This window comes from Nothobranchius furzeri, chromosome 17 (assembly GCF_043380555.1).
Source record: "Nothobranchius furzeri strain GRZ-AD chromosome 17, NfurGRZ-RIMD1, whole genome shotgun sequence".
Lineage (NCBI taxonomy): Eukaryota > Metazoa > Chordata > Actinopteri > Cyprinodontiformes > Nothobranchiidae > Nothobranchius > Nothobranchius furzeri.
In genome coordinates this window covers 57639919-57664860 of record NC_091757.1, presented here as the reverse complement: position 1 = coordinate 57664860, position 24942 = coordinate 57639919, and the positions used below count along the sequence as shown (strand labels likewise).

Genomic DNA, 24942 nt, shown 5'->3' with positions numbered 1-24942 from the left:
TTCTCTCAACACGTGTCTGGTCCCACTCACAGAGCAGGCCACACCCTGGATCTGGTCTTTTCCTACGGACTTCTTGTTGATAAACTGCAGATACATGATGTTGTGTTCAGTGACCATAAGTCAGTTTCTTTAAATATTAACCTAAATTCTGAATCTCTTTTACCAGACTCTGCCAAGCAACGACGTATTATCAACAGTTCTACCATTTTAAATTTCTCCTCCCTCTTTGACTTTGTACCTCCTTCCTCTGATGACGTAGAGCTCCTTACAAACTCATTTAATGATCACTGCCTCAAAATTCTGGATCAGGTCGCCCCTTACAAAACCAGCCGCAGTTCCAGTGCCTCCAGTTCTCCCTGGCTGAACAACCAGATTCTTGACCTTAGACGCTCCTGTAGAAAAGCGGAACAACGGTGAAAGAGGACAGGTGTGGTTGTTCATCGCGAATATTTTAAAGAACTTCTCGAGTCATACAACAAAGGTGTAGAAAATTCCAGGTCTTCTTTCTTCAGCAACCTCATATGTCAAAATAAGAATAATCCTAATGTTTTGTTTGATACCATCTCCAGCATCGTGTCTTCTCCTCCGCAGCAGGCTCAACTTTCTTCAGCTGATGACTGTAACACCTTTCTCCACTTTTTTGCCAACAAGGTGCTGAATCTGAGATCCAGCATTCCACCAGCTCCCCACCCCCCCACCCTCAGGAGGGGAGGCCCCCCAGTGCTCCGAGTCTTTCACCTCCTTCTCCCCAATTACACTAAATGACTTAGCCTCAATAATCAGTCAGATGAAGCTCTCATCATGCTCATCAGACATCTTACCTCTCTCTGTCTTAGTCGGGTCCCTTGCCTCTATCAGTCCATCTCTGTTGACTATGAGTGCGTTTACATGCAGCCAGTAACCCTTTTAAAACCCAAATATTCACAATAACCCGGTTCCGCACGGCCATGTAAACACCGCCAAAAACCCGGATATGCTCATAACCGGGTTTTTAAAAACCCGGTTACTACACCTGGGGTAACCCTTCTCTAACCCGAATGTTTGGTCGTGTAAATGCATATCGGGATATGCCCATCAATGCGTGTGTTCTGCGCATGCTCTGTTCGCAAGGAATCTTGGTCTTTTGAGTAGCGAGACGTCTTGTATGCGCCAGAACACCGGAAGTAAACAACAAGTTGGGAGCAACATGGCGAGTTTCGGCACAGCACCACACTTTGAGTGACGAGGAAACTAAAGTGCAAACAAATGCGGTCACTATCTCTTCCGAACTGGGAAACATGTTGTTTTCACGGATACCAGAACAAGAAGAACCGGAAATGACGCATATTGCGTCTGGACGTAGTCCATACGTCCTGACGCTACCCCAACGTCCGCATTTAAATGGGGTTATGCAAGTTAGAGGTAACTCTTTCTATTTATGGTTCTAAACGGGTTATTCTAATCAACTCAGAAACCCGAATACCGACCTTAACCTGATCATAACCCGGATATTGGCTGCATGTAAACATAGTCTATGATCAACAGCTCACTGAGCCAAAGCTGTGTTCCATCTTACTTTAAAAATGCAGTAGTGACTCCTCTCTTAAAGAAACCCAACCTTGACGCCAGCTCCACCAGTAACTTTAGGCCCATTTCTAAGCTACCTTTCATCAGTAAAGTACTTGAGAAGCTTGTGGAAACCCAACTCAGATCCTGGTTTTCCAAGTCAAAGATCTCTGACCCCTTCCAATCTGGCTTACTGAAGCAGAACTCAACCGAGACTGCTCTAGTAAGGGTGCATAATGACCTCCTGATGGCTGCTGATGCTGGGAAATGTTCTGTCATGGTCCTGCTTGACCTCAGTGCAGCTTTTGACACTGTAGACCACAACATACTACTAAACAGGTTAAATGCCCTGGCTGGGATTTCAGGTTCTGCTCTAGACTGGCTCTCTTCCTATCTCACAAACAGAACATTCACAGTGAAGTCGGAAACCTTCTCTTCAGATACTGCCTCTCTAACATGCGGGGTTCCACAAGGTTCAGTTCTAGGGCCTCTACTATTCGCATTCTATATTCTTCCCCTAGCTGGCATCATTCAGTCTTTCCCAGACGTCTCCTACCACATCTACGCTGACGATATACAGCTCTATATGTCCTTCATGCCACACCAGTTGGACAGGCTGGCCACCCTTGTACTCTGCCTGACCCAGATCAGTAACTGGCTGTCCAGCAACTTTCTTGTTCTAAATGCCAACAAGACAGAGACCCTGATCTCTGCACCCCCCGAACTTCAACCAAAAATCGAGCAGGAAATTGCCTCCTTTTGCCCTTCAGCCAAGGCCAACATTAGAAACCTGGGAGTTATTTTTGATCCGGTTTTAAGTTTAGACTCACACGTCAAAACCATCTCCCGCTCTTGTTTCTTCCAACTGAGAAACATTTCAAAAGTCCGTAAACTGGTTTCAACTGCAGATCTGGAAAAAAATCATCCATGCCTTTGTGTCATCACGCTTAGACTACTGTAACGCTCTTTTTACTGGTCTCAGCAAAACCTCCCTCTCACGCCTTCAAGCCATCCAAAATGCAGCAGCCAGACTCCTAACCAAATCCAGCAGACAAGCTCACATCACCCCAGTTTTACAGTCCCTCCACTGGCTCCCGGTATAATATAGAATACAGTTTAAAGTTTTAGTGCTGACCTATAGAGCTCTTAACAACCAGGCTCCAAGCTACCTATCTGAGCTTTTATCCCCACACACCACCTCTCGGAACCTTAGATCCACATCTGAAAACCTCCTGGCTGTTCCTCGAACCAGACTAAAAACCAAAGGGGACAGGGCCTTTCAGTCTATTGCCCCCAGACTTTGGAACAGTCTGCCTTCAAATCTCTGTCTCTTGAAATCTGTAGAGGTCTTCAAAAAACATCTTAAAACTCACCTTTTCATCCAGGCTTTCCCCCGTTAAATATTCTAAAAGATGGCTTTGTTCTTGTTCACACCTTGACTTTGTTTTTACTCCTGATTTTGGTTACTATTGTCACTGCTATTGTTTTTATGATGTTTTTATTGGTTAGAGGTATTTGCCCTGATTTTACTCATGTTGTACAGCGCTTTGTGATTTATATCTGTGAAAGGCGCTCTACAAATAAACTTTACTTACTTACTTACTTACTTACTTACTTCATTGTCTCTGCCCTGTTCGAGCTTTAGGGGCTTATATGGACAGGACTGCTGGTCTCAGAAAATCAGATCAGTTGTTTGTTTCTTGGGCCATGGCCCATAAAGGCAAACCTGTGTCTTGCGAGAGACTGGCACACTGGATTGTAGAAGCGATCAGCCTTTCATATAGGTGTAAGGGTGCTGAACCCCCTCTGGGGGGTGAGGGCTCATTCTACAAGGAGCATGGCTACATCTTGGGCCCTGTTTCGTGGGGTGTCAGTCCAGGATATTTGTGCAGTAGCTAGCTGGGCCACGCCGCTGACTTTTGTGCGGTTTTACAGGCTGGATGTGTCTCAACCTTCACTGGCGTATTCAGTGCTGGAGGCAGGATGCACAACATCTGCTTAGTGGTTAAGCAGAGTTTTTGCTGCAGCTCGCTTCGGGATGGATATGCAATCCAGGAGTGTGCCATATCTCCCATAGTGAAACACCGAACGAATTTAGAAAAAGAACATAGGGTTACGTTATGTAAACCCCGGTTCTTTGATAACAGTGAGGTGTTTCACCAACAATTCCCTTCTTGCATTAACGGTAAGAAATCATCCGAATGAGTAAGAGGGGTTAGTTGGCCATGTATATACTGGGTGAGCGGAGCCTGGGCACTGCGCAACCAGTCTGTCAGGGACAGACGTGATGTCATTGGATCTTCCGTAGTTGGTCACGCCAGGGCGATTCCCATAGTGAAACACCTCACTCTGTTATCAAAGAACCGGGGTTTATATAATGTAACCCTACGTTTCCTTCTTTTTTACTACAGTACGGCACTTTGGACAGCTGTCATGCTGTTTTTAAATGTGCTTTACAAATAAACATGGTATGGTATGGTATGCCTGCTGGTGGTCGTTGGAGGGACCGGTAGCGCATATGTATGGCAGACTCGCTTCTGTCAGTGTGCCCCTGGGCAGCTGTGGCTACAATGTAGCTCATCACCACCAGGGTGTGAATGTGTGTGAGAATGATTGATTGTGTTGTGAAGCATCTTGTGGGGTTCCAGGACTCTAGAAGACACAATATCATATACAGGCCATTTACCATTCAATTTCGGTCCCATCCCCCTCCATTCTCAAGGATTGTGGAAATGAGACTGACTTCATCGGACCACTTCTTCACCCTCCAGTCAGAATTGAAGGAGCTCCTGTCAAAGGAAGCCATCTCGAGGGGTCCAAAAGATGAGGTGAATTTGGGGTTCTATTCCCGCAATTTCCTTGTTACAAAAAAAGGCCAGAAGTGTCAGACTCATCCACGATCTGTTCCTGTTCAACTTTACCGCTTCATAGCGGAAAAGCGCTTCCGCATGATCACCATGAGACAGTTTTAGAGTTACGTTCGTCCAGGCAACTGGTTAACTTCTATCGACCTGAGGGACACATATTTCCATATTCCAGTGGTCCCGAAACACAGGAAATTCCTGTGTTTGTCCTTCAACAGAGTCCAATATCAGTACAACAGACTCCTGTTCAGTTACTCCCTCTCTCCCTGCACCTTCTAGAGTTGTCTAGAGACATCGCTTCAGCCATTACGCACGGTGGGCTTGATGGTTCTTTTTATCTGGATTATCTGCTCCTTCTGGCTCCCTCAGAGTCCGACGTGGAATCACAGATGAGAACACTAACAGAACATCTAATCACGTTAGGATGTTCGGTTTCTCCATAAATTGGGAGAAAAGTTCTGTGATCCCATCACAGCTGATCACCATTTTGGGCATAAAGCTGAACTCCAGCATCATGAGAGCCTACCTCTCCCAGTCTCAACACACGTAATCAGCCACATGCAACCTCGCCACACTGTGACAGCTCTTACAGTGATGAAGCTGCTTGGCTTGATGGCTGCAGGCCATATAGCAGTTCCTCTTGGTTTGCAACATATGACACGCATCCAATGCTGGTTCAGATATCTCAAGATAAACCTGCTGCATCACAAACAACATATGCTGCCCATTCCTCTCAGTAAAACGAGATCTGGAGCACTGGGGGAACCCCGACATCTTGATGCTTGGGGTCTCTCTTGGTCGTGCAATGTCACATGTTTCTGTTTTCACGGATGCATTCCCGTTAGGATGGGGGCATACATGCTTGTCCCATTCAGTGGGCGGCCAGGGCATCTCAGCCTTATCCGGGCTCTTACAGGTTTTAAGAAGTAAAAAACCCATACATGAATACAAATTGTAAGAATTTAAAAGCATGGCAAAAGCTCATAGGCTAGGTGCTAACTGCTACCCATAACACAGACATTTCACAAGCAAGAAAATACCTGCGATATTATGATACAGCACATCTTGAATGCATGAGCTCTGGGATGAAAAGTAGCTGAGGTCGCTTCTACATGCCAACATTTTTCCTTCCCAGTCTTTCTAATAGCGTTTGTGGGTCTGGGATTGTCACTCCATGAAATGTCAAAAGCTGGTATAATCAGCCTTAACTACGCCACTTATTTCGTCAAAACAATTAGTAGTTTCTGCACTGTAGCTGCATACGCTAGTGCACTTAGTTCTTTCTCAGGCAGCCCTCTAAGGCGAATATGTTTTCAGTTCAACAACTTTCCACTGTTCAAATCATAAATTTTGCCGCTTTCCCTATCTATATGTATGTTCGCTTCTGTCAGTTTAGGGTCCAAAACACCAGAATGCATTGCGCACAACGCAGTACCGAAATGGCTTATTGGGGGGTCACAATCATCAAGCCACACACCTGGCAGGTAATGTTGGCAGTACAGCGCATTCAAATGTGTTATGCAACTGATCATTTGGGGCAGTGATACGCCTATGCTGCCGCCAGAAAACTTGTCCCCAGTTTCACACTGGAAGCATCAGTGGCACAAAACGACAGCGAAACGGTTTACTCGCAAACTTCAAAGCGGTCCTTTTCACACCGGGAGAGTCTAGGCAGCAGCACGTCTTCTTCGCTGTGCTCTTCACTGGACGCGTGGTGGCAAACAACTAATAGCACATGGCTTCCTGCATCATAACTGTCGGTGTATCTATGATAAATAAGTAGTTGTACCTGTATTGGTTGGAAAAATCTTTCCAAACTATTCTCCTTTATGCTTCCTGTGAAGGCAGAGCCATCTTCTTGTTCGGTGCAGTATTGCTGTAGCTTTGACAGATCATTTGCTGCTGTGGCCCCCAGACTCTGGACCTCTCTCCCCCTGAGCCTGAGATCAGTGGACTCAGTGGTCTCCTTCAAAAAGCAGTTGAAGACTCACTTGTTCAAGCTGGCTTTTGTATGACCTTCTTCACCACTCTCTCTTTATTCGGCTCTCCCCACCTATTCCACCTTCCTCAGGATCCACTGGTTTCCCTCTTTCCTAGTCACACTCTCTCTTTCTTAACATTTTTTCTTTTAAGTCGCAATTGCCTATTCTTGCTTATTTTAAATATATTTTAAAACATTTTCTAAGTGCTTTTTTATATTTTTACAATTTTTTTATATTTTTTGTTTTTGTTTTTGTGAAGCGCCTCATGATTTTTATCTTGAGAGGCGCTATAGAAATGATATTTTCTTCTTGTTCTTCAACAGAGTGGGAAAAAATCTCACCACAGCGTAGACTTTAGTCGCTGGAGCCTGCTAGTGTGGGGGTGTATATATAAAGCTAATGACGTTAACATGATAGGCGGTATTATTAGGAAAGGATGTGCGAACATCACCGCTGCTGCTGCGTTGAAATTCACTATTCTGGAGCTGGTGAAAACACGTCATTTACTTAAAGTTATCGAGGATTTTGTGCCCAAATGCTTTTTCCTTCCCTTGATGAAATATCCACTATTGCAAGTCAACCTGTGGTTATCCTTTCTTGTAAAGGCGGCATTAAGAACATTGAGTGGCCAGTAAAATTTTGAATCTGGTGGATGAAAAAGTTAAATTCCTGCCCTAAGAGTAATGATGACCGGATAAGAGAATAATTCTATAGTTGTATACTTTTGCAGATTGCCCACAAGTTCAGCTTTCCAATATTTGTTCAACTATCTTTTTAGACCATTCACATGGAGGGACCTTTAGCAGAGGACATTGAAGGTATGTGTATGCAATGTTCTTAAATTGATGCTAAATTATCTGTTTTACCTGTTTTGTGTATTTTATTCTTACAAGTAATTATTTACGTCCAGATGTCTGTGTGCTAGGTGACAAGGGGTCAGACGATGAGGTCAGCATGTCATCCAGGCAAGAATGTACCTCCATATCAGAAAGTCAAAACCAAAGAGTGTCTGCAACAGGTGAGCTTCAATGCAGTTCTTACCTTTGGTGCATTTTCACACAGTGCATGACAAAAATTAGCATCAACAACCCCATCTCCCTCCTTTGTCCCAACCACCTCCTCCTCCTGCAACTCTGTCAGGAGACCTGTCTGATGCAGAGGCTGCACAATCAACACAGTCAAACACAACCCCAGTTTTAAAACTGAACATTGGGTTAGTACTGCCTTACATTACAAGCAGCTTTAACTTTTAGGTTAGCGTGCATCCACCTGCTGCTTATAGGTTGCTTCAATCTCTCTGCGTGGACTTCACGCAGGGATAGCATAGCTACAAAACACCTCTCTCATTATAGAACATCTGGTAGGTCCACGATAAAGTGACGCAGGACAATTCCCTGAGCACATTTATCTGCTGAATAATTGTGATTGCACAAGGGGGAGATTAAAAGATTAGTTTTATTTAGAACAATTTAAATCACGTTTACCTCATACATGGGTGAGAGAGACGGACAAAAATAGATTCAAAGAAGGATTTTATTACAAGAAAGGACTCACATATATTTATATGCACGTACAGTACATTAAGACACACGTGACAAACATTAATAATAGAAGGAAAAGAGGGTTTTACACTGTCAGAACAAGCAGCGGAGAGCCAACACGCCAGAAGCCTGTTCCAGGCCTCTCGACACCTCAGCTCTCGGTCAGTCCTCTGCACTCCAAATGGTTTTATTCCACCCACAGTCTTCCAAACAAAGACCCGTAAATCTCTGTCAGGAGGTTTGGCCAACCACCGCATGTCTAAGGCGGGGATTTCTCAAGTCACAGAGTTTTTGTTGAAAGCCAAAACCTGCTGGCTACTTAATTTATGACTGACAGCCAGGAATTCAGTTTCCAAAGCTACGAGTTACCACTCACTCTTGCAACCTCCAATGTAACCATCCTGTAAGACCAAGTGAAGAGGACAAAAAGGCCCTTTAACTGAAAACAACTGAGGATAAGAAAAAACCCTTTAATCCACAAGTTTATTATTTTATTACTTAAAAAGAGGAGCATTTTAAAAATACCTATCATTATCCAAGTCTCCTTCATGGCAGCAAACGGACTCCACGGTTGTTGCTCCACGGCTGAGCAGTGACCGCATTTGCACTACAAAGGGTTGCCAACCCTCTCCTCACTGTCATCTTTGTCCGTAGCCGCTGCGCCCCTCCTCCTCATCACTGGCTTAAACGCATACTGTATGCCATCGGGTTAGATGACATGAACTAAACTCGCTCAGCTTCATCTTGACATTTTTCCTCTTCAACTATGTACTTGTTCTCCACTCGCTGTAACTGTGTACTCGTGCAGAATTGAGGAGAAAAAATGTCTTAATAGCCATGCAATCTCTCCATGAAGTCTGTGCCCTGAGATTGGAGCAACCTATAAACAGTAGGTAAGTGCACACTAACCTTAACTATAACGCTACTTGTAATGTCAGTAACAACGGTCGCTGTCTGGTGAAATCAGTTCATATTCCATGCTTTCGTTCTTTTTTAAACACAGAAACAGTTTTGTTTACCTGTTTTGTAGCTACAGTTTCGCCGACGGCTGCCGTCGGTGAAACTGTAGGTAAACAAAACAGTTTCTGTGTTTAAAAAAGAACGAAAGCATGGAATTAGAACCACGACACAGTAAGAACACACCTAAGAAATCAGTTCATTTTATGTTGTCCAACATCCAATCTTTGAGGCGTACAGCTACTTTCGCACTAGTGGGCTGCGTAGGACAGTCTTTCGTCTGTACACTATATGAGGAAATGTATTGCTTGAGGACCACAATCCTGCAAGTCTTAGATGTTTCCCTGCTGCAACACACCTGATTCATTGTGCAGAGCTTGGCAACAAGCTGTTTGATCTATTTAACTTGAATCAGGCGTGTTGAAGCAGGGAAACATCTCAGACCTGTAGGATGTGGGTCCCTAAAGAGTGAAGTTGGCCATCCCTGGGCTAACATGACAATTAATATTTTTACTTCACTAGTCACTTGAAAATGATTTAGAATAGGAGACAGAATGAAATTCCGTCTCTCCCTTTAAGAGACACAAATTCCATATACTTATTTTATAAAATAACAACCACTATACTGACGGCTATTACATATTTTGTGTATTGTATACTTTAATAAAGTTATTTCTTGATCCAGATGTCAGTATGCCAGAAGAGGGGTCAGAACATGAGGTCAGCATGTCATCCCTGCAAGAATGTACCTCCACGCCACAAGTCCAAAACCAGACTGTCTCTGCAAAAAAGAGAGGTAAGGGCTTGCACTCTCTTGCACTCTGGGGCATAAGGACCCGTTTTACTGTGCCATGGTTTATCGTCCTCCTGGTCCAAACAGTTCTTTTCTTAAGGAGTTTAGTGTCTTTCTATCCTCCACCTTGAAGCTGTCCAGACTGGTTATTGTTGGTGATGTTAACATCCACGTAGGGCTGGGCAATATGGCCTAAAATCAATATCACGGTATATTGAGGATTTGAACCTCAATAACGATAAATGGACGATAACTACAGGTATGTGCAGAAACAAAAGTTGTTCACTAGATGGGGCTGTCACATGTATTACGTTGAATCACATTTTTATGTGACTCAAGGTGGTACAGCTTCTTAAAGGGACATGAACATTGCCAACTTACACACCTTTTTTTTTTAATCAAATTTATTGACATGGGAAAAATTATCTCGATAAGAGGCAGAAATTTCGATAGTGATACATTTTCGATTTATTGCCCAGCCCTACATCTACGATGATGCCTCAGACCACTTTCTCATTACCTTGTCCAGCCTCCTGACTCCTTCAGCTTTACCCAGCATGTTGCTGGCCCCACACACACCAAGGGACACACTCTAGACCTTGTTTTTACTTTGGGTCTACATGCTGGTAGTGTTTGTCCTGAGGATGTTCATATTTCAGATCCCCATTGCGTTATCTTTAACTTGTCAGTTTCCCCACCTCCTGCTCACCTTCTGGTTAGTTCTCGTTTTCTTAATGAGAGCACAGCTAGCAAATTTTCTGCTGCTATTGATCCACCCTGTTCTTCTGATAACGACCCAGATTCCTTAACTTCTCAGTTTAACAAGCACTGCATTTCCATTCTGGACAACATCTGTCCTGTCAGAACCAGATCAGTTCCTGCAGTGAACCCTACTTCCTGGGGGCAGCAGTAGCTCAACAGGTAGAGCGGGTTGTCCAGTAATCGGAAGGTTGCAGGTTCGATCCCGGCTCCGGACAGAGAATGCTGCTGTTGTGTCCTTGGGCAAGACACTTAACCCACCTTGCCTGCTGGTGGAGGTCAGAGGGACCGGTGGCGCCTGTGCTCGGCAGCCTCGCCTCTGTCAGTGCGCCCCAGGGCAGCTGTGGCTACATCATAGCTCATCACCATCAGTGTGTGAATGTGTGTGTGAATGGATGAATGATACACTGTAGTGTAAAGCGCATTGGAGTCCTTACTCTGAGAGGTGCTATACAAGCGCGGGTCATTTATCATTATCATTTAATGACAGCCTTTGCAGCCTAAAGCACCAATGCAGAAAAATTGAGCGTGTTAAAGTGGAGAATGCTCCCTTTACGTGAAATAAGGAATGTTATTTTAACAACCTTTGGAAATGATTAATATTGATTGAATATTAATTCGGACAACGCTTATTTTTCTCAGAAGACCTAAAGAACTTTTTATTCTCAGGTATTTAGACTCGCTTGAATAAAGATCAACCTTCAACAATTTTAAAAGAATTTAATTTATAAATCACAATTTAAAATCTCACACAGTTAACAATTCCCTGATGTTTAATGAGCTAAAATGTGCATGAGAGCAGAGCTTAGCTGAGGGCTTAGTTCATCTGTCTGAAACAGAAATGATGTTTTGGGTTAGTCTACTGTGTCGCTTTGGAACAAGAAGTGATCATGAGTGCCCTAAATCACCTGGGGGGTGTCTTGGACGGACCCCGGTCGATGGAGGAACACGGTCGCTCCCAGCTGGTCTCCCAATCCGTGAGGCTTTGAGGTTAAAGTCCACTGGTCAAAATCAGTCTCTGATTGGCTCAAGTTTAAGCAAACCGTTCCACGTTTGATGGTGGAACTCAGTTGGTGTTTTCAGCTTGCTTGCAAGTGTCCAGAACCTGGCAGCGTGCCAAAGTTCTGATGTTGTCGAAGAGGAATTCACGGGCCCTGTGAAGTCTCAACGAACTGACTCTCAGCTCGCTTGTCAGTAGTTTTGTAGAACGACCCCCCTTCCCGGGGCATTCCCAGATCGTGACGTCTTTGCCCTTGAGAAGCTCTGCTCTTGCCTGCTGTGTGTTTAACACTATGTGGTGTATTATTCGTTATCACATCATCTCCATTAAACATCATTTACAAGTTTGATCACAAATTGATTCAGCAGTTGATCATATTAATTAATTCATCAACAGATCTCATTCTTTATTAAAATCATTTTACTATAAACAAAAACATTTCCCGTGTATCTCACTGGTTTCCCTCAATTGTACCAATCTTGTTGGTGGGAAGTAGAAAGTCTCTGGAGGAACATTAATATGGTTCTCTCCTTTTGTTTAAATCACTGTGCACATTTCTAATAAGTAAACATCAAATCTGATAAACAACAAATAGGGAATGTCCTTCAATTCTACCATTTTTGGGAAAAGATAACTAAAAATAAACAAAGAGAAAATTAATTGAAATGTTGGACTGGTGTTTTGTAAATGTACCAGAGCATTAATGGGTACATCTGACCGCCGCCAGCCAAAACAATGGCTGAAGTGTGCGTGTAAACAGGACAGATGATTTGCTTGCCTACATCCTCGTGTTTACGCTTTTCCAAAAGGGGCCGACCCAAGTGAGTCAGGCCATCTTTGTGCAGCCACTTAGAGAAGCTGTTTACAGACAATGATCAATGGCACACAGGTCACGTTTCAATATTTACAAGTCAGGATGCTTGAGAAGGAAATCCTTCTTAAGAGGAAAGAAAGGTGTGGTACGTGAAGTGTGAGTACACAAAGTTTCGGGTGTTTCCTCTCAAGCGGTCGGATGAGAAATAAGTTCTTAGATACCCCCCCCCCCCCCCAAAAAAGGATAACATATTAAAGAAAAATGTCCTCTGATGTTATAAAAACTATTAATAAAATGCTCAGACAGATGGGTAAAGACCTAAGATAAGGTGTAATATTAACATTTGTGCCACATCGCAACAGAAACTAATGACTCAGGTCATCAGTGTACCAGAATAGGGGTGGAAAAAGATAAGCTGACACCTGTGTTATTTCAGAGTGACTGTGATGTGTGTTGTTAAAACACTTCATTAGGAGGAGCAAAGCCACCTGGATAGCTTAATGAAATCCTAATCCTGATGTTCAACACATTTGCAGATTGGTGTTGCAGCCGAGAGGCCGTGCTGTCACCTCAGAGCTGTCCTGTGAATGCACGAGGAAGAGGAGGAGGTCCGCAGCAACGCTAACAAACGGAGTCATTCACAGGCGTCATCAGATCCAACATCACAGCCCGTTTGGTCTAAGCACATCATAAGCTTAGTGAAAATGTAATGGAGATTTTGTTACCCAAGGAACATTTTTAAAGCATAAAAATAGCTTCAATACTGAAGGATTTTGTTAAACTGATGTGTTAAAAGCAAGATCTCGTGCATAAGGCAGACAAAACTATTCCAAAAGCGCCTTGAAAGGTCTGTCTACATTCAAGCTGGCTGAGTTGTTGGCAGACCAAACTCAAACCACGAATTAAACAGTTCACTGGCTTCATTGAAACTGTTTACCAAGTTAGTTTGTCGCTATAAATAGGGATAATCAGGACTGAACAAGAGGAAACAACAGCCCCTGTGTGCCAACAGTGCTTCCCTCGATGTCTGAGCAGCAGGAGTGTCCAGGGACCTGAACTTAGGCTAATTAATTAATTCATGGGCCCTGAAGGGAACGCCATGTGACTACATCCAGTCAACAACAATCACTTTTCTTTGCGACAGCAGTTGTCTGGAGTTTTTTTAGGATCGGCTCAACATTTCACATTAGCCGTTAGCTTTGTGAAGCTCTGGGTAAGAGCAACATAAACAATCATGGTGAACTTTATAAGTAGAGGAAGCTAGTTTAAACTAAAGTTAACAAACAGAAATCTCTCATTACCTTTTCCTGACATCTATAGTTTGAAGAAGTAAATAATCTATAAAATGTGCATAAATAAAAACACACAGAAAGTTAATAAATATCAGTGCAATGTTGCTTTTTGGTACTGTGTCTAAAATCTTATTTTTGCAAACTAAATTCTTGTTATGACACATCTGCAGCATTAAGTTTGCAGTTATTCTGCAGAACTGTATTTTTTATAATAATTAATGTGATCCAGGGTGTCCCTTTTCTCTGCTGCATGACTGCTGGGGATAAGCACCAGCTCCCTGTGACCCTTATACAGCAACATGCAGTAAATTAATACCATGAGGTCTAAAGATTTGTGCAATAATGCGTGTGGTTCTGTAACAAGGAGAGTTCTCTAGTGTCTAAATGCCACAAGGAAATGACATTTTTGTGGTTACACGTGATGATGACGATGATGATGATGATGTAAATAAGAAAAGTAGCCACACAGCCTCTGCTATCAGAAGTGAAACTTCCACACTTTTTAAACATGCTCCATTTAAAAGATAAAGGGGTCAAATTAATCCAGCAATTGCTTTACAAGAGCAAAACCCAACCAGTTCCTCAAAAAAACTTCTGAGAAGTTAGCCCAGTAAAATTCAGGAAGAAGATCAAGTCCATCTTCACTAATACAGCTGTGGAGTTGCTATCATGTATTCTCAAGGAAACACTGAAGATTTCTGACAAGATCCGAATGCTCGATTATTTCATTGAACACTTAATAGCTTCTGGCTCCCTGTTTGATTCAGTCAATGGCCATCTTTTAATTCAATCAGCTGCTCTGTCTGCGTTGTTAAATGATCATGTTTTATTAAATTGGCCTTTATACTTTGTACTTTTTACTGTCCCAGAGTTACACAAAGCCCTGGGTTCTTGGGTGTCAAGAATCAGCTGGTCCAGTTACCTTATTGGCAGCAGTAGCTCAACAGGTTGAGCGGGTTGTCCAGTAATTGGAAGGTTGCAGGTTCGATCCCGGCTCCGGACAGAGAATTCTGCTGTTGTGTCCCCGGACAAGACACTTAACCACCTTGCCTGCTGGTGGTGGTCGGAGGGACCGGTGGCACCTGTACTCGGCAGCCTCGCCTGTCAGTGTGCCCCAGGGCAGCTGTGGCTACATCGTAGCTCATCACCATCAGTGTGTGAATGTGTGTGTGAATGGATGAATGATACACTGTAGTGTAAAGCGCTTTGGAGTCCTTTCTCTGAGAGGTGCTGTACAAGTGTAGGTCATATTGTTTATATTTAAAAGCAGGTGTAACGATTACATTTACATATTATTTAATGAACCATAAAATATGAGATTCCATAGAAACTATGAAATCAATCTTATGGACCTTCGGATAACTTAAAACAGAAGATTGGAACTTTTTATTGCAGGGATTATGTAACCACTTCGTATTCACTCAGAGACAAAAGAAATAGATTCAAGTTTTAAAAGTTTAAAGATTTATTACTAACTAGACTAACTTTAAACACTAAATGTATGGTGTAACTAAGGTGAAGTGAGACGGAGACTGGTGTAGGGCTGCTCAATTAATCGAATTTTAATCCCAATTACGATCTGAGTTTTGAACGATTATAAAAACAAAACAAGCCGATTATTTGCTCCTCCCACTTGCGCTGCCCTGAGTTGCAAATGAAGCGCTCCATTGTTGCCAACTTAGTGACTTTGATGCTATTTCTAGCAGCTTTTCAGACCCCCTTCTTGACTTTTTAAATTGTAAAAATATCTAGCGAACACCCTTAGCTACTTTCTGGATAACTGTCGTCGACATTTCCTGCAGGTTAGCTAAACGCTCCGCCTGCGCTCCGGACCGTTCTTCAGGACATTAGGAAAGGGAATGATGTAGTGATGTGTCAGTCGCTAAAGAAACAGCTCTCGGAGCCGGCTCCCTGTTGGAGTAACCAGAGTGAGTGACACACACCGCACCTGCGGACTCCCGAGTTGCTAAAAACAGCTAAATGCGTACGTGCTAAAAACACGTACAGCTTGCCCATGATTGCTGTGAAACCGGGTTGGGGGTGCAGCTGTGGTTGGGACAATTATTACATTAACTGATGGACTTGTAAATAAATAGTTTATAAATAAGGTAGAAATAAGTTCCTCACGCTGATAACTAATAACTAATCTCTCTGAGGACACGGTGCTAGTGCACGCTCTTACAGCACCTTGACACGACTCAATAAATGTTATGCAACATTTTATGAACATCAATTTATTTGCATGTATTTGTTATAAATGCCACTGTATAATTCTTGTTGTCAGTATTTGCAAGATATTGGTATGTGGGTCTGTACTGGTTAGACTTAAATGAGTTAAACCAAGCTCTATAGCCCTTGGGTTATAAACTATGAGCTATAAGTATATTGGTCTTTTTATACTGGGAATCAGGAGTTCTTTTAGTGATCATCTTGTTTCTTATTTAATTTTGTCCTGATTGTGCCCTGAGCTATTTTATGACATCTGAACATGCCCCAGTTCAGTGTATGTGTGTGTTAGTGTGTGTGTATGTGTGTGTTAGTGTGTGTGTGTGTGTGTGTGTGTGTGTGTGTGTGTGTGTGTGTGTGTGTGTGTGTGTGTGTGTGTGTGTGTGTGTGTGTGTGAGTCCTTCCCTCAGTCTTTAGGTTTAGTTTTGTGTTTTATAGTTTTGGTATCTGCCCTCCTCTGGTTCTGTTTCCCCATTTAGATAATTGTTGTCACCTGCCTTCCCTCCAGCCCTCACTCCACACACCTGCTTCCTGTTTCCCTAATTACTCCTCCCTGTGTATTTAAGCCCTGCCTTGTCTCTATTTGGTGTCAGTCCATTGTTGTTTATCAGTGTGATTTATTCTGTCAGTCTGCCCGTTCCTCTGGTATTTTTGGATTTTGGCTCCCTGGCTTTGGATTTATTCTTTTTATTTTTGACTCGTCCTACAATAAAAGGATTTTCTTTATTTCAACTTGTGCCATCCTGGGTATCTGCATTTTGGGTCCAAAACATCTCCATAACGTGACAACGTCACTCAAAGTGAACGAAGTCTGGAGGAGGACACAAGTTCTCTAGCGTTTCCCTTATTAACGGTGTTCCTCAGGGGTCAGATCTAAGACTAATGCTGACAATTACATTTCCACCTCAGGTTTCTTTTTAAAAAATCTCATCTATTATGATTTCAACTACCAACCTGGCTCTCACTCAGCTGCAACCAGCTTTTTACACTGTAGAATTTAGGTGATTTAAAGCTTGTTTTCCTCATGTTACCGTTTTCTAGTCTAAAATCAAAGGTATTTGCCACCAATCACCTCTTCTCTGGGTTCTTTGGGCTGCTTGCAAAGTCCCCTGAAAATAAAGAATCTGGACTCTGAATGTATAAAGAATGTCTCTCTTGGAAAGGCCGAAACCTCTGAGTTTATCCTGATAGAAAATAAAAAATATAAATAAACATTCAGATTTCTTAATTGGCAATTTAATGATTACAGCAAGCGTCTGTTTTAGGCTTCTTGATCCTTTAAGTGAATTTTCTTCTCTGGTACAAAACTTCATCAAAGGTCACAAGTTGTTGTTGTGGCAGCTATTGTTTCAGGTCAGAACTTAGATGTTCTTTGCTTTTTCCCATTTAGACAAATTCAGAATTTATTACAATTCAAAATTAGTATTTTGTAGAATAGTTATTTAAAGTTTATGACAATAACTTTACCCAAGAATAGTGCTGTGTTCTTATTTCCTTTGAGTATTTACACGAGAGTGTTATTTTCACACCTTAAAGCTACTCTGGTTGGTCAAACGAGAGGAGGTGGGAAATGCTTTGGGGAAGCAGGAATAGATGGGCTATATGGCAGGAATGGACATGCTTCTGTTTTAAATAGTCACTGAGTTGTTATATTTATACTCGACTGGATGAGAGTTCATGTCAGTGAGTTGCAGACAGACGTGTTCTTCATCTACAAGACTTACAGATTAACTCTTTTACTGAGGGTTAGTCATGTTGTTTTACGCACTGAAGGTAAAGGTCATTTAAAATATGAAAGACAAAGAATATTGTATGTTTTTGTCTAACAACTCATTAGATTTCATTAGATCACTGGAAAAAATTCAAATTTGATTGATCTAATAATCCACTTTTAGAAACTATTCATCCTCTGTTGATTACGTCTTTAGAATAAGCCTAATTGAATTATTTTGTATAGATAATCAGTCAGAGCAGAGAAAGAAAATGTGCTCTTCATGTAGAGCGGGCATATCCTAAGTGAAGTGCGGGGAGCACTTGTGGCCTTCTGTGGTCCCCAAATTAATTCTAGAGTGATGAAATCTCTAGCAAGTTGTTGATGTTACTTTCTGATTTTTTACTAATATGCGTACATGTGAGTATACATGGGAAAAAATTTCTATGTAGAATATTTTTTGTGTTATGAAATAAAAAAGAAATCATGTTTTTGTGGCCCTGGTGTTAACTTGACATTTTGGCCCAAGCTTTGAAAGGTTTGGACACGGCTGCTGCAGAGCTTTATTTAAAGCTACATTATAAGCGTTGATTTTACGCTTTACACACATTTTCCGTGTGATAGATGACCCATGAGTTCACATCTGTGGAGGTTAGAAAGAGAAACATGGTGGCTGCGTTGGTGTTCTTTTCTGTGAATCTTCACATACAAGAAGGGCAGTAAACTCCAAACAAACAGTTCTAGGTCAGTATTTCCTGGTATTTGTTTTATAGGACAATCCTTGACGACTTCCGTGATTGCTCGTCGGCTAAACCTGTGGAAATGTTGATCATCAACTTTTTTCCAGATCACACCACCCCATAAAGCAGTCAAGAGCCTGGAAGCAAAATTCTCTGAAAAATCTGATGATCCTAAAGGAAATTCACAGAAAAACTCAACAGCATCATCTTTCTTCTTATGTAAGAACTAAAAAAAATCTCAGAAGTGCGCTGTTCTGTGCCTGGATACGATTATAAGGAACAGGCAGATAAACTAGTGATGCATGAATGAAGCTGAACACGTTTATCCTGCACTGACAGATATTTACACGATCTCTCTTCTCCAGTTATTTGATCAGGTGGTATCTGTTCTGTATCCATGCGTGTTCATAAACAGTTCCTCCGTTACTTCCTGTGCCTACAAGAGACCGAGCACAGGAGGATGAAGAAAACCACTGAACCAAGCGAGGAACAACAAAATGTTTTCCAATCAAACACAGGCGGGAACTTGACTGCTAAAATAAATCAGATTGTCTTGAAGTGTTATTCAATAAATAATCACTGAAATTAAATGTTTAACTCTGTAAAAAGTAATATGTTTTCAGATTTGGTTTCAGGTTTAAGTTCCCAAAACCCACAAATACAACAAAAATATTTCTAAAGGCGATGATAAAAGGGACAGAAAGTCACAGTAAATAAACTGGCCACACTCAAAGGTGTAGAAGCAGCTGCCAGACGTTTCAGAAATGATTTGCTTTTCTATTAAAGTTCAGTCCAAGATGACTGTTGTTTTTGTAGACAAGAAAAATAAAGAAGCCACACATTTTAGACATTTGTTTGACTCTACAGGAAGACAAGCCCTCATCATTGTTCATTTTAAGACATTTCCACATCTGAATAAGGAAGTGTTACAGGTCAAAGTGTGAAATCCGGTCTGAGCTAGACAAAGGAGGGCGATTTGTCCAAGAAAGCTCAAAAAGACTAAAGGTCTAAGAAAACAAACTTTACTCCACCAGTAATTATTCAATTACTAGAAAAAAAATAAGGTAACGTACTTTAATGAAATGTAAGAAGACAAATGAAAATGGATGAAGACTTTTGTTTCTCAAAATCTCAAGTTAATTCTGTCAAACTGGGCAACATCAGGATGGCTGCTGGAGTGCGAGACATGCAGAGCTGCAGGTAAGTCTGCAGCGGCCATTGTGTCCGTATAATTATCGATCCAACTTAGAATCAAGTCAATGTCTTATTTTTTTTACTTTTTAAATAAGCTTCATGTTTGAGCGCTTTATTATTAGTTTGGATTTCTGTGATTTTAGGGTTGGGGTTTAGGTTTGGGGTTTAGCGTTGGGTCGGCAACAAGATGGCGCCTGTGCTTGGCTTAGCCGCAGTCACCGGCCACTTTTTCAAACTTTTCTCCACTAAACTCCTCTTTTCCACATTGCTCCTGTCTGCGAACCTCTTCAGTAGTGTCCCTGCTACCATCTCCTATGATCGCCAGACTCTTCTGTCCTTCCGTTCGTTCACGATCGCCCAAGATGCACCGAGGACGTACCATCCTGTTTGTTTACCTGAGTGGCGCACTGGCCCGGAGCCAAACGATGATCCCGAGCTGTGCACCTCCGGCTATGTTTGTCCGGTCCCGGGAAAACGTCGGAGGAAAACAGATAAACGAGCAGGAATCCAGGTGAGAATAAGATTTCTCTTAAAGCGTGGTTTATCTAGTAAACATCTGCACAATCTTCATGCTTCTTGTCCTTTGTTTAGTGACCTGAGCGCCACTTCCGCATTCCCGCCAGGCCGCATTGCGGCGCGGTTCATCTGTCCAAGTTTTTTAAGGTCGGTTTATCCTCATTCCTCAGTGGTTTCTCCTCCTGTTCCCTCCATAAGTGGTTTTTATAAACACCGTGGATCTAACCCTGCTAATTTACGTCCACTAACTCCAGCTGTTTCTGTAGTTTCTGATTCCTCCTCCTCACTCAGCATGGCTCTATTAAATACCCGCTCTGTTAACAATAAGACCTTCCTGCTCAATGATTTAATTCTCTCTAAAAACCTGGATTTTCTATTTCTGACTGAAGTTTGGCAGCAAACGTCTGATTATTCTGCTCTGATTGAACTCTGCCCGAGTGGTTATTCTTTTCTTAGCCAGCCCCGGGGTTCTGGTCGTGGTGGAGGCCTAGCTGTTGTTTTCAGAGACCATCTTCCATGTAGCTCTACAACCTCTGGTCACTTTGCTTCCTTTGAACTGCAGCTGATTAAAGTTGGGCGTAAGGACCCGTTCTACTGTGCTGTGGTCTATCGTCCACCTGGTCCAAACAGTTCTTTCCTTCAGGAGTTTAGTGACTTCCTTTCCTCCACTGTGAAGCTGTCTAGACTGGTGATTGTTGGTGACTTTAACATCCACGTTGATGATCTCTCTGATCACTTTGCTATGAATTTCTCCAGCCTTATGGACTCCTTCAGCTTTACCCAGCATGTTTCTGGCCCCCCACACACCAGGGGGCACACTCTAGACCTTGTTTTTACCCTGAGTCTAAATGCTGACAGTGTTTGTCCTGAGGACGTTTATATTTCAGAACACCATTGCATTTTCTTTAACTTGTCAGGTTCTGCGTCCCCACCTCCTGCTCGCCGTATGGTTAGTTCTCATTTTCTTAATGAGAGCACAGCTAGCAATTTTTCTGCTGCTTTTGATCCACCCTGTTCTTCTGATAACGACCCAGATTCCTTAACTTCTCAGTTTAACGTTCTTGCAGTGAACCCTACTCCCTGGTTTAATGACAGCCTTTGCAGTCTGAAGCGCCAGTGCAGAAAAATTGAGCGTTTGTGGAAGAAAACCCATCTCCACGTCCATCTGCTGCACCTAAAGGATCTTCTGACATCCTTTAACTCTGCAGTCAGAGACGCTAGGGTTTCCTATTTCTCCAACCTGGTGTCCCAGAGCAAAGGGAACCCCAAGGTGCTGTTTAACACCATCAGCAGCATCGTCTCTCCTGCCTCTCCTACAGCCTCCATCCACTCTGTTACAGACTGTGAGAACTTTCTGTCTTTCTTTGTGGACAAAGTCAATAAGGTTAGATCTAGCATCTCTCCTTCAGCCTTATCGCCGCCTCTCCCGACTCCAACCAGGCCCATCATCCTAGATAGCTTTGCTCCTGTTTCTTTGCCTGAGTTAACCAAACTAGTTAACTCTATGAAGACCTCTGCATGCCCCCTCGACATCTTACCCTCATCTTTGTTTAAAAGTGCTTTTCAGTCCATCGGTCCCAGCGTGCTCTCTATAATTAATGCTTCTCTGGTCTCTGGTCAGGTCCCTGCTTACTTTAAGAACGCTGTAATCCACCCGCTTCTTAAAAAACCGAGTCTCGACCCTTCTCTCCATAGCAGCTTCAGACCCATCTCTAAACTTCCGTTCATCTCCAAGATCTTGGAAAAGGTTGTGGCTAAACAACTCACAGCTGCTCTTGATGAACAGAACATCTATGATAGCTTCCAGTCAGGTTTTCGTAGAGCTCATTCTACTGAAACAGCTCTTCTTAGGGTCTCTAATGACCTTCTGACTCACAGTGATGCAGGGTTCTGGTTCTGGTCCTGCTGGACCTGACTGCAGCCTTTGACACTGTTGACCATCACCTGCTACTGGAGAGGATGAGAGACTGGGTAGGGCTATCAGGATCTGCTCTGGAGTGGTTCTCTTATCTCTCTGAGCGCTCCTTTTCTGTGGCCGTCTCCAAGTTTAGGTCCTCCACCACCTCTCTTACCCATGGTGTCCCACAAGGTTCTGTGCTGGGGCCTCTGCTCTTCCTCCTTTATCTGCTTCCTCTTCAGCACATCCTGAGCTCCTTCAAAGGAATCTCCTACCATCTTTATGCAGATGACACCCAGCTGTACATCTCCTTTAAGCCCCATGAGATGTCTAAGCTGCAGCTGTTACACACCTGCTTAGACCCTATCAAAGCCTGGATGGTGGGAGCTTTCTTCAGCTGAATGAAGATAAGACTGAGATCCTCATCTGTGCCCCAGACAAGCTGGTTCCCAAAGTCAGAGACTCTCTTGGCCAGCTTGCTTCCCACATCAAACCTTCTGTCAGGAATCTTGGTGTGACCTTTGACCCAGCTCTCACCCTGGATTCTCATGTCAGTTCTTTTGTTTGCTCTTCCTTCTTCCATCTCAGGAATGTTGCTAAGCTGAGTCCCATTCTGTCTCGCTCTGAACTTGAGACAGTTCTCCACACCTTCATCTCCTCACGCTTAGACTACTGTAACTCTCTTTTCACGTGTCTGAGCAGAACCTCCCTGAACCGTCTACAGGTGGTTCAGAATGCCTGTGCTCGGCTTCTGACCAAGTCTGCCAAACACACCCACATCACCCCGCTTCTCCGGCTGCCAGTCAACTTCAGGGTTCATTTCAAGATCCTGGTTCTGGTCTATAGGGCCTTACATGGACAAGCACCATCTTACATTGGTGATCTCCTTAGTCCCTACACCCCCAGCAGATCCCTGAGGTCCAGTGATCAAAGCCTACTGGTTGTGCAACTCACCAGGCTAAAGGTCAAAGGTGACAGATCATTTGCTGCTGTGGCCCCCAGACTCTGGAACTCTCTCCACCTGGGCCTGAGATCAGTGGACTCAGTGAACTTCTTCAAAAAGCAGCTGAAGACTCACTTGTTCAAGCTGGCTTTTGTATGACCTTCTTCACCACTCTCTATTCTGCTCTCCCCACCTATTCCACCTTCCTCAGGATCCACTGATTTCCCTCTTTCCTATTCACTCTCTCTCTTTCTTAATATTTTTTTAATCGTCGTTGTCTTCCTCCGCTTATCCAGGTCCGGGTCGCGGGGGAAGCATTCCAACTAGGGAGCTCCAGACCGTCCTCTCCCCGGCCTTCTCCACCAGCTCCTCCGGCAGGACCCCAAGGCGTTCCCGGACCAAATTGGAGAGGTAACCTCTCCAACGTGTCCTGGGTCGACCCAGGGGCCTCCTGCCGGCAGGACATGCCCGAAACACCTCCCCGGGGAGGCGTCCCGGAGGCATCCTGACCAGATGCCCAAACCACCTCAACTGGCTCATTTCGATCCGGAGGAGCAGCGGTTCTACTCTGAGTCCCTCCCGAATGTCCGAGCTCCTCACCCTATCTCTAAGGCTGAGCCCGGCCACCCTACGGAGGAAACTCATTCCGGCCGCTTGTATCCGCAATCTCGTTCTTTCGGTCATTACCCAAAGCTCATGACCATAGGTGAGGATTGGGACGTAGATCGACCAGTAAATCGAGAGCCTGGCTTTCTGGCTCAGCTCCCTCTTCACCACGACAGATCGGCTCAGTGTCCGCATCACTGCAGACGCCGAACCAATCCGCCTGTCGATCTCCCGATCCCTCCTACCCTCACTCGTGAACAAGACCCTGAGATACTTAAACTCCTCCACTTGAAGTAGGACCTCTCCCCCGACCCGGAGTTGGCAAGCCACCCTTTTCCGGTCGAGAACCATGGTCTCAGATTTAGAGGTGCTGATCCTCATCCCAGCCACTTCACACTCGGCTGCGAACCTACCCAGCAATAGCTGAAGGTCAGATCTGGATGAAGCTAGGAGGACCACATCATCCGCAAAAAGCAGAGAAAAAACGAGATTCTCCTGCCACCAAACTCGACACACTCCACACCACGGCTGCGTCTAGAAATTCTGTCCATAAAGGTAATGAACAGAACCGGTGACAAAGGGCTGCCCTGGCGGAGTCCAACCCTCACCGGGAACAGGTCCGACTTACTACCAGCTATGCGGACCACACTCATGCTCCTCTGGTAAAGGGACTGAATGGCCCTTAACAGAAAGCCACCCACCCCATACTCCTGGAGCATCCCCCACAGGGTGCCCCTGGGGACACAGTCATAAGCCTTCTCCAAATCCACAAAGCACATGTGGATTGGTTGGGCAAACTCCCATGCCCCCTCCATCACCCTTGCAAGGGTATAGAGCTGGTCCACAGTTCCACGGCCAGGACGAAAACCACATTGCTCCTCCCCAATCTGAGATTCAACTATCGATCGGACCCTCCTCTCCAGTACCTTGGAGTAGACCTTTCCAGGGAGGCTGAGGAGTGTGATCCCCCTATAGCTGGAACACACCCTCAGGTCACCCTTCTTAAAGATGGGGACCACCACCCCGGTCTGCCACTCCACAGGAACTGCCCCCGATGACCACGCAATGTTGCAGAGACGTGTCAACCACGACAGCCCTACAACATCCATAGCCTTGAGATACCCAGGATGAACCTCATCCGCCCCCAGGGCTCCGCCGCTGTGTAGTTGTTTGACTACCTCAGCAACTTCTGACCCCGAGATTGGACAGTCCATCCCCAGGTCTCCCAGCTCTGGTTCCTCCTCGGAATGCGCATAGGTGGGATTGAGGAGCTCCTCAAAGTATTCCTTCCACCGTCCGACTATAGCCTCAGTTGACGTCAGCAGCTCCCCATCCCCACTGTAAACAGTGTGAGAGAGTTGCTGCCTTCCTCTCCTGAGGCGCCGGACAGTTTGCCAGAACCTCTTTGGAGCCGATCGATAATCTTTCTCCATGGCCTCACCAAACTCCTCCCATGCCCGAGATTTTGCCTCGGCAACTGCCACTGCTGCACCCCACTTGGCTATCCGGTACCTGTCTGCTGCTTTCGGAGACCCACAGACCAGCCACGCCCTGTAGGCCTC

The 24942-nt window shown here is 44.0% G+C and overlaps 1 protein-coding gene across 5 annotated transcripts in view; it reads left to right on the top strand.

Annotated features, from left to right (window-relative positions):
- LOC129153230 (histone-lysine N-methyltransferase set-1-like) overlaps positions 1–24942 on the top strand; it is a 44423-nt gene that overhangs the window by 13949 nt on the left and 5532 nt on the right. For 3 of the 5 annotated variants that reach the window (XM_070546252.1, XM_070546249.1, XM_070546250.1), the window contains 5 exons: positions 7170–7209; positions 7302–7409; positions 9575–9685; positions 12792–19929; positions 20010–20081. In XM_070546252.1, the coding sequence (XP_070402353.1) occupies positions 7170–7209; positions 7302–7409; positions 9575–9685; positions 12792–12880 (348 nt within the window). In that variant the 3' untranslated portion in view covers positions 12881–19929; positions 20010–20081. The remainder of the gene's footprint in view (positions 1–7169; positions 7210–7301; positions 7410–9574; positions 9686–12791; positions 19930–20009; positions 20082–24942) is intronic. The other 2 variants (XM_070546253.1, XM_070546251.1) reach the window with 1 other exon arrangement.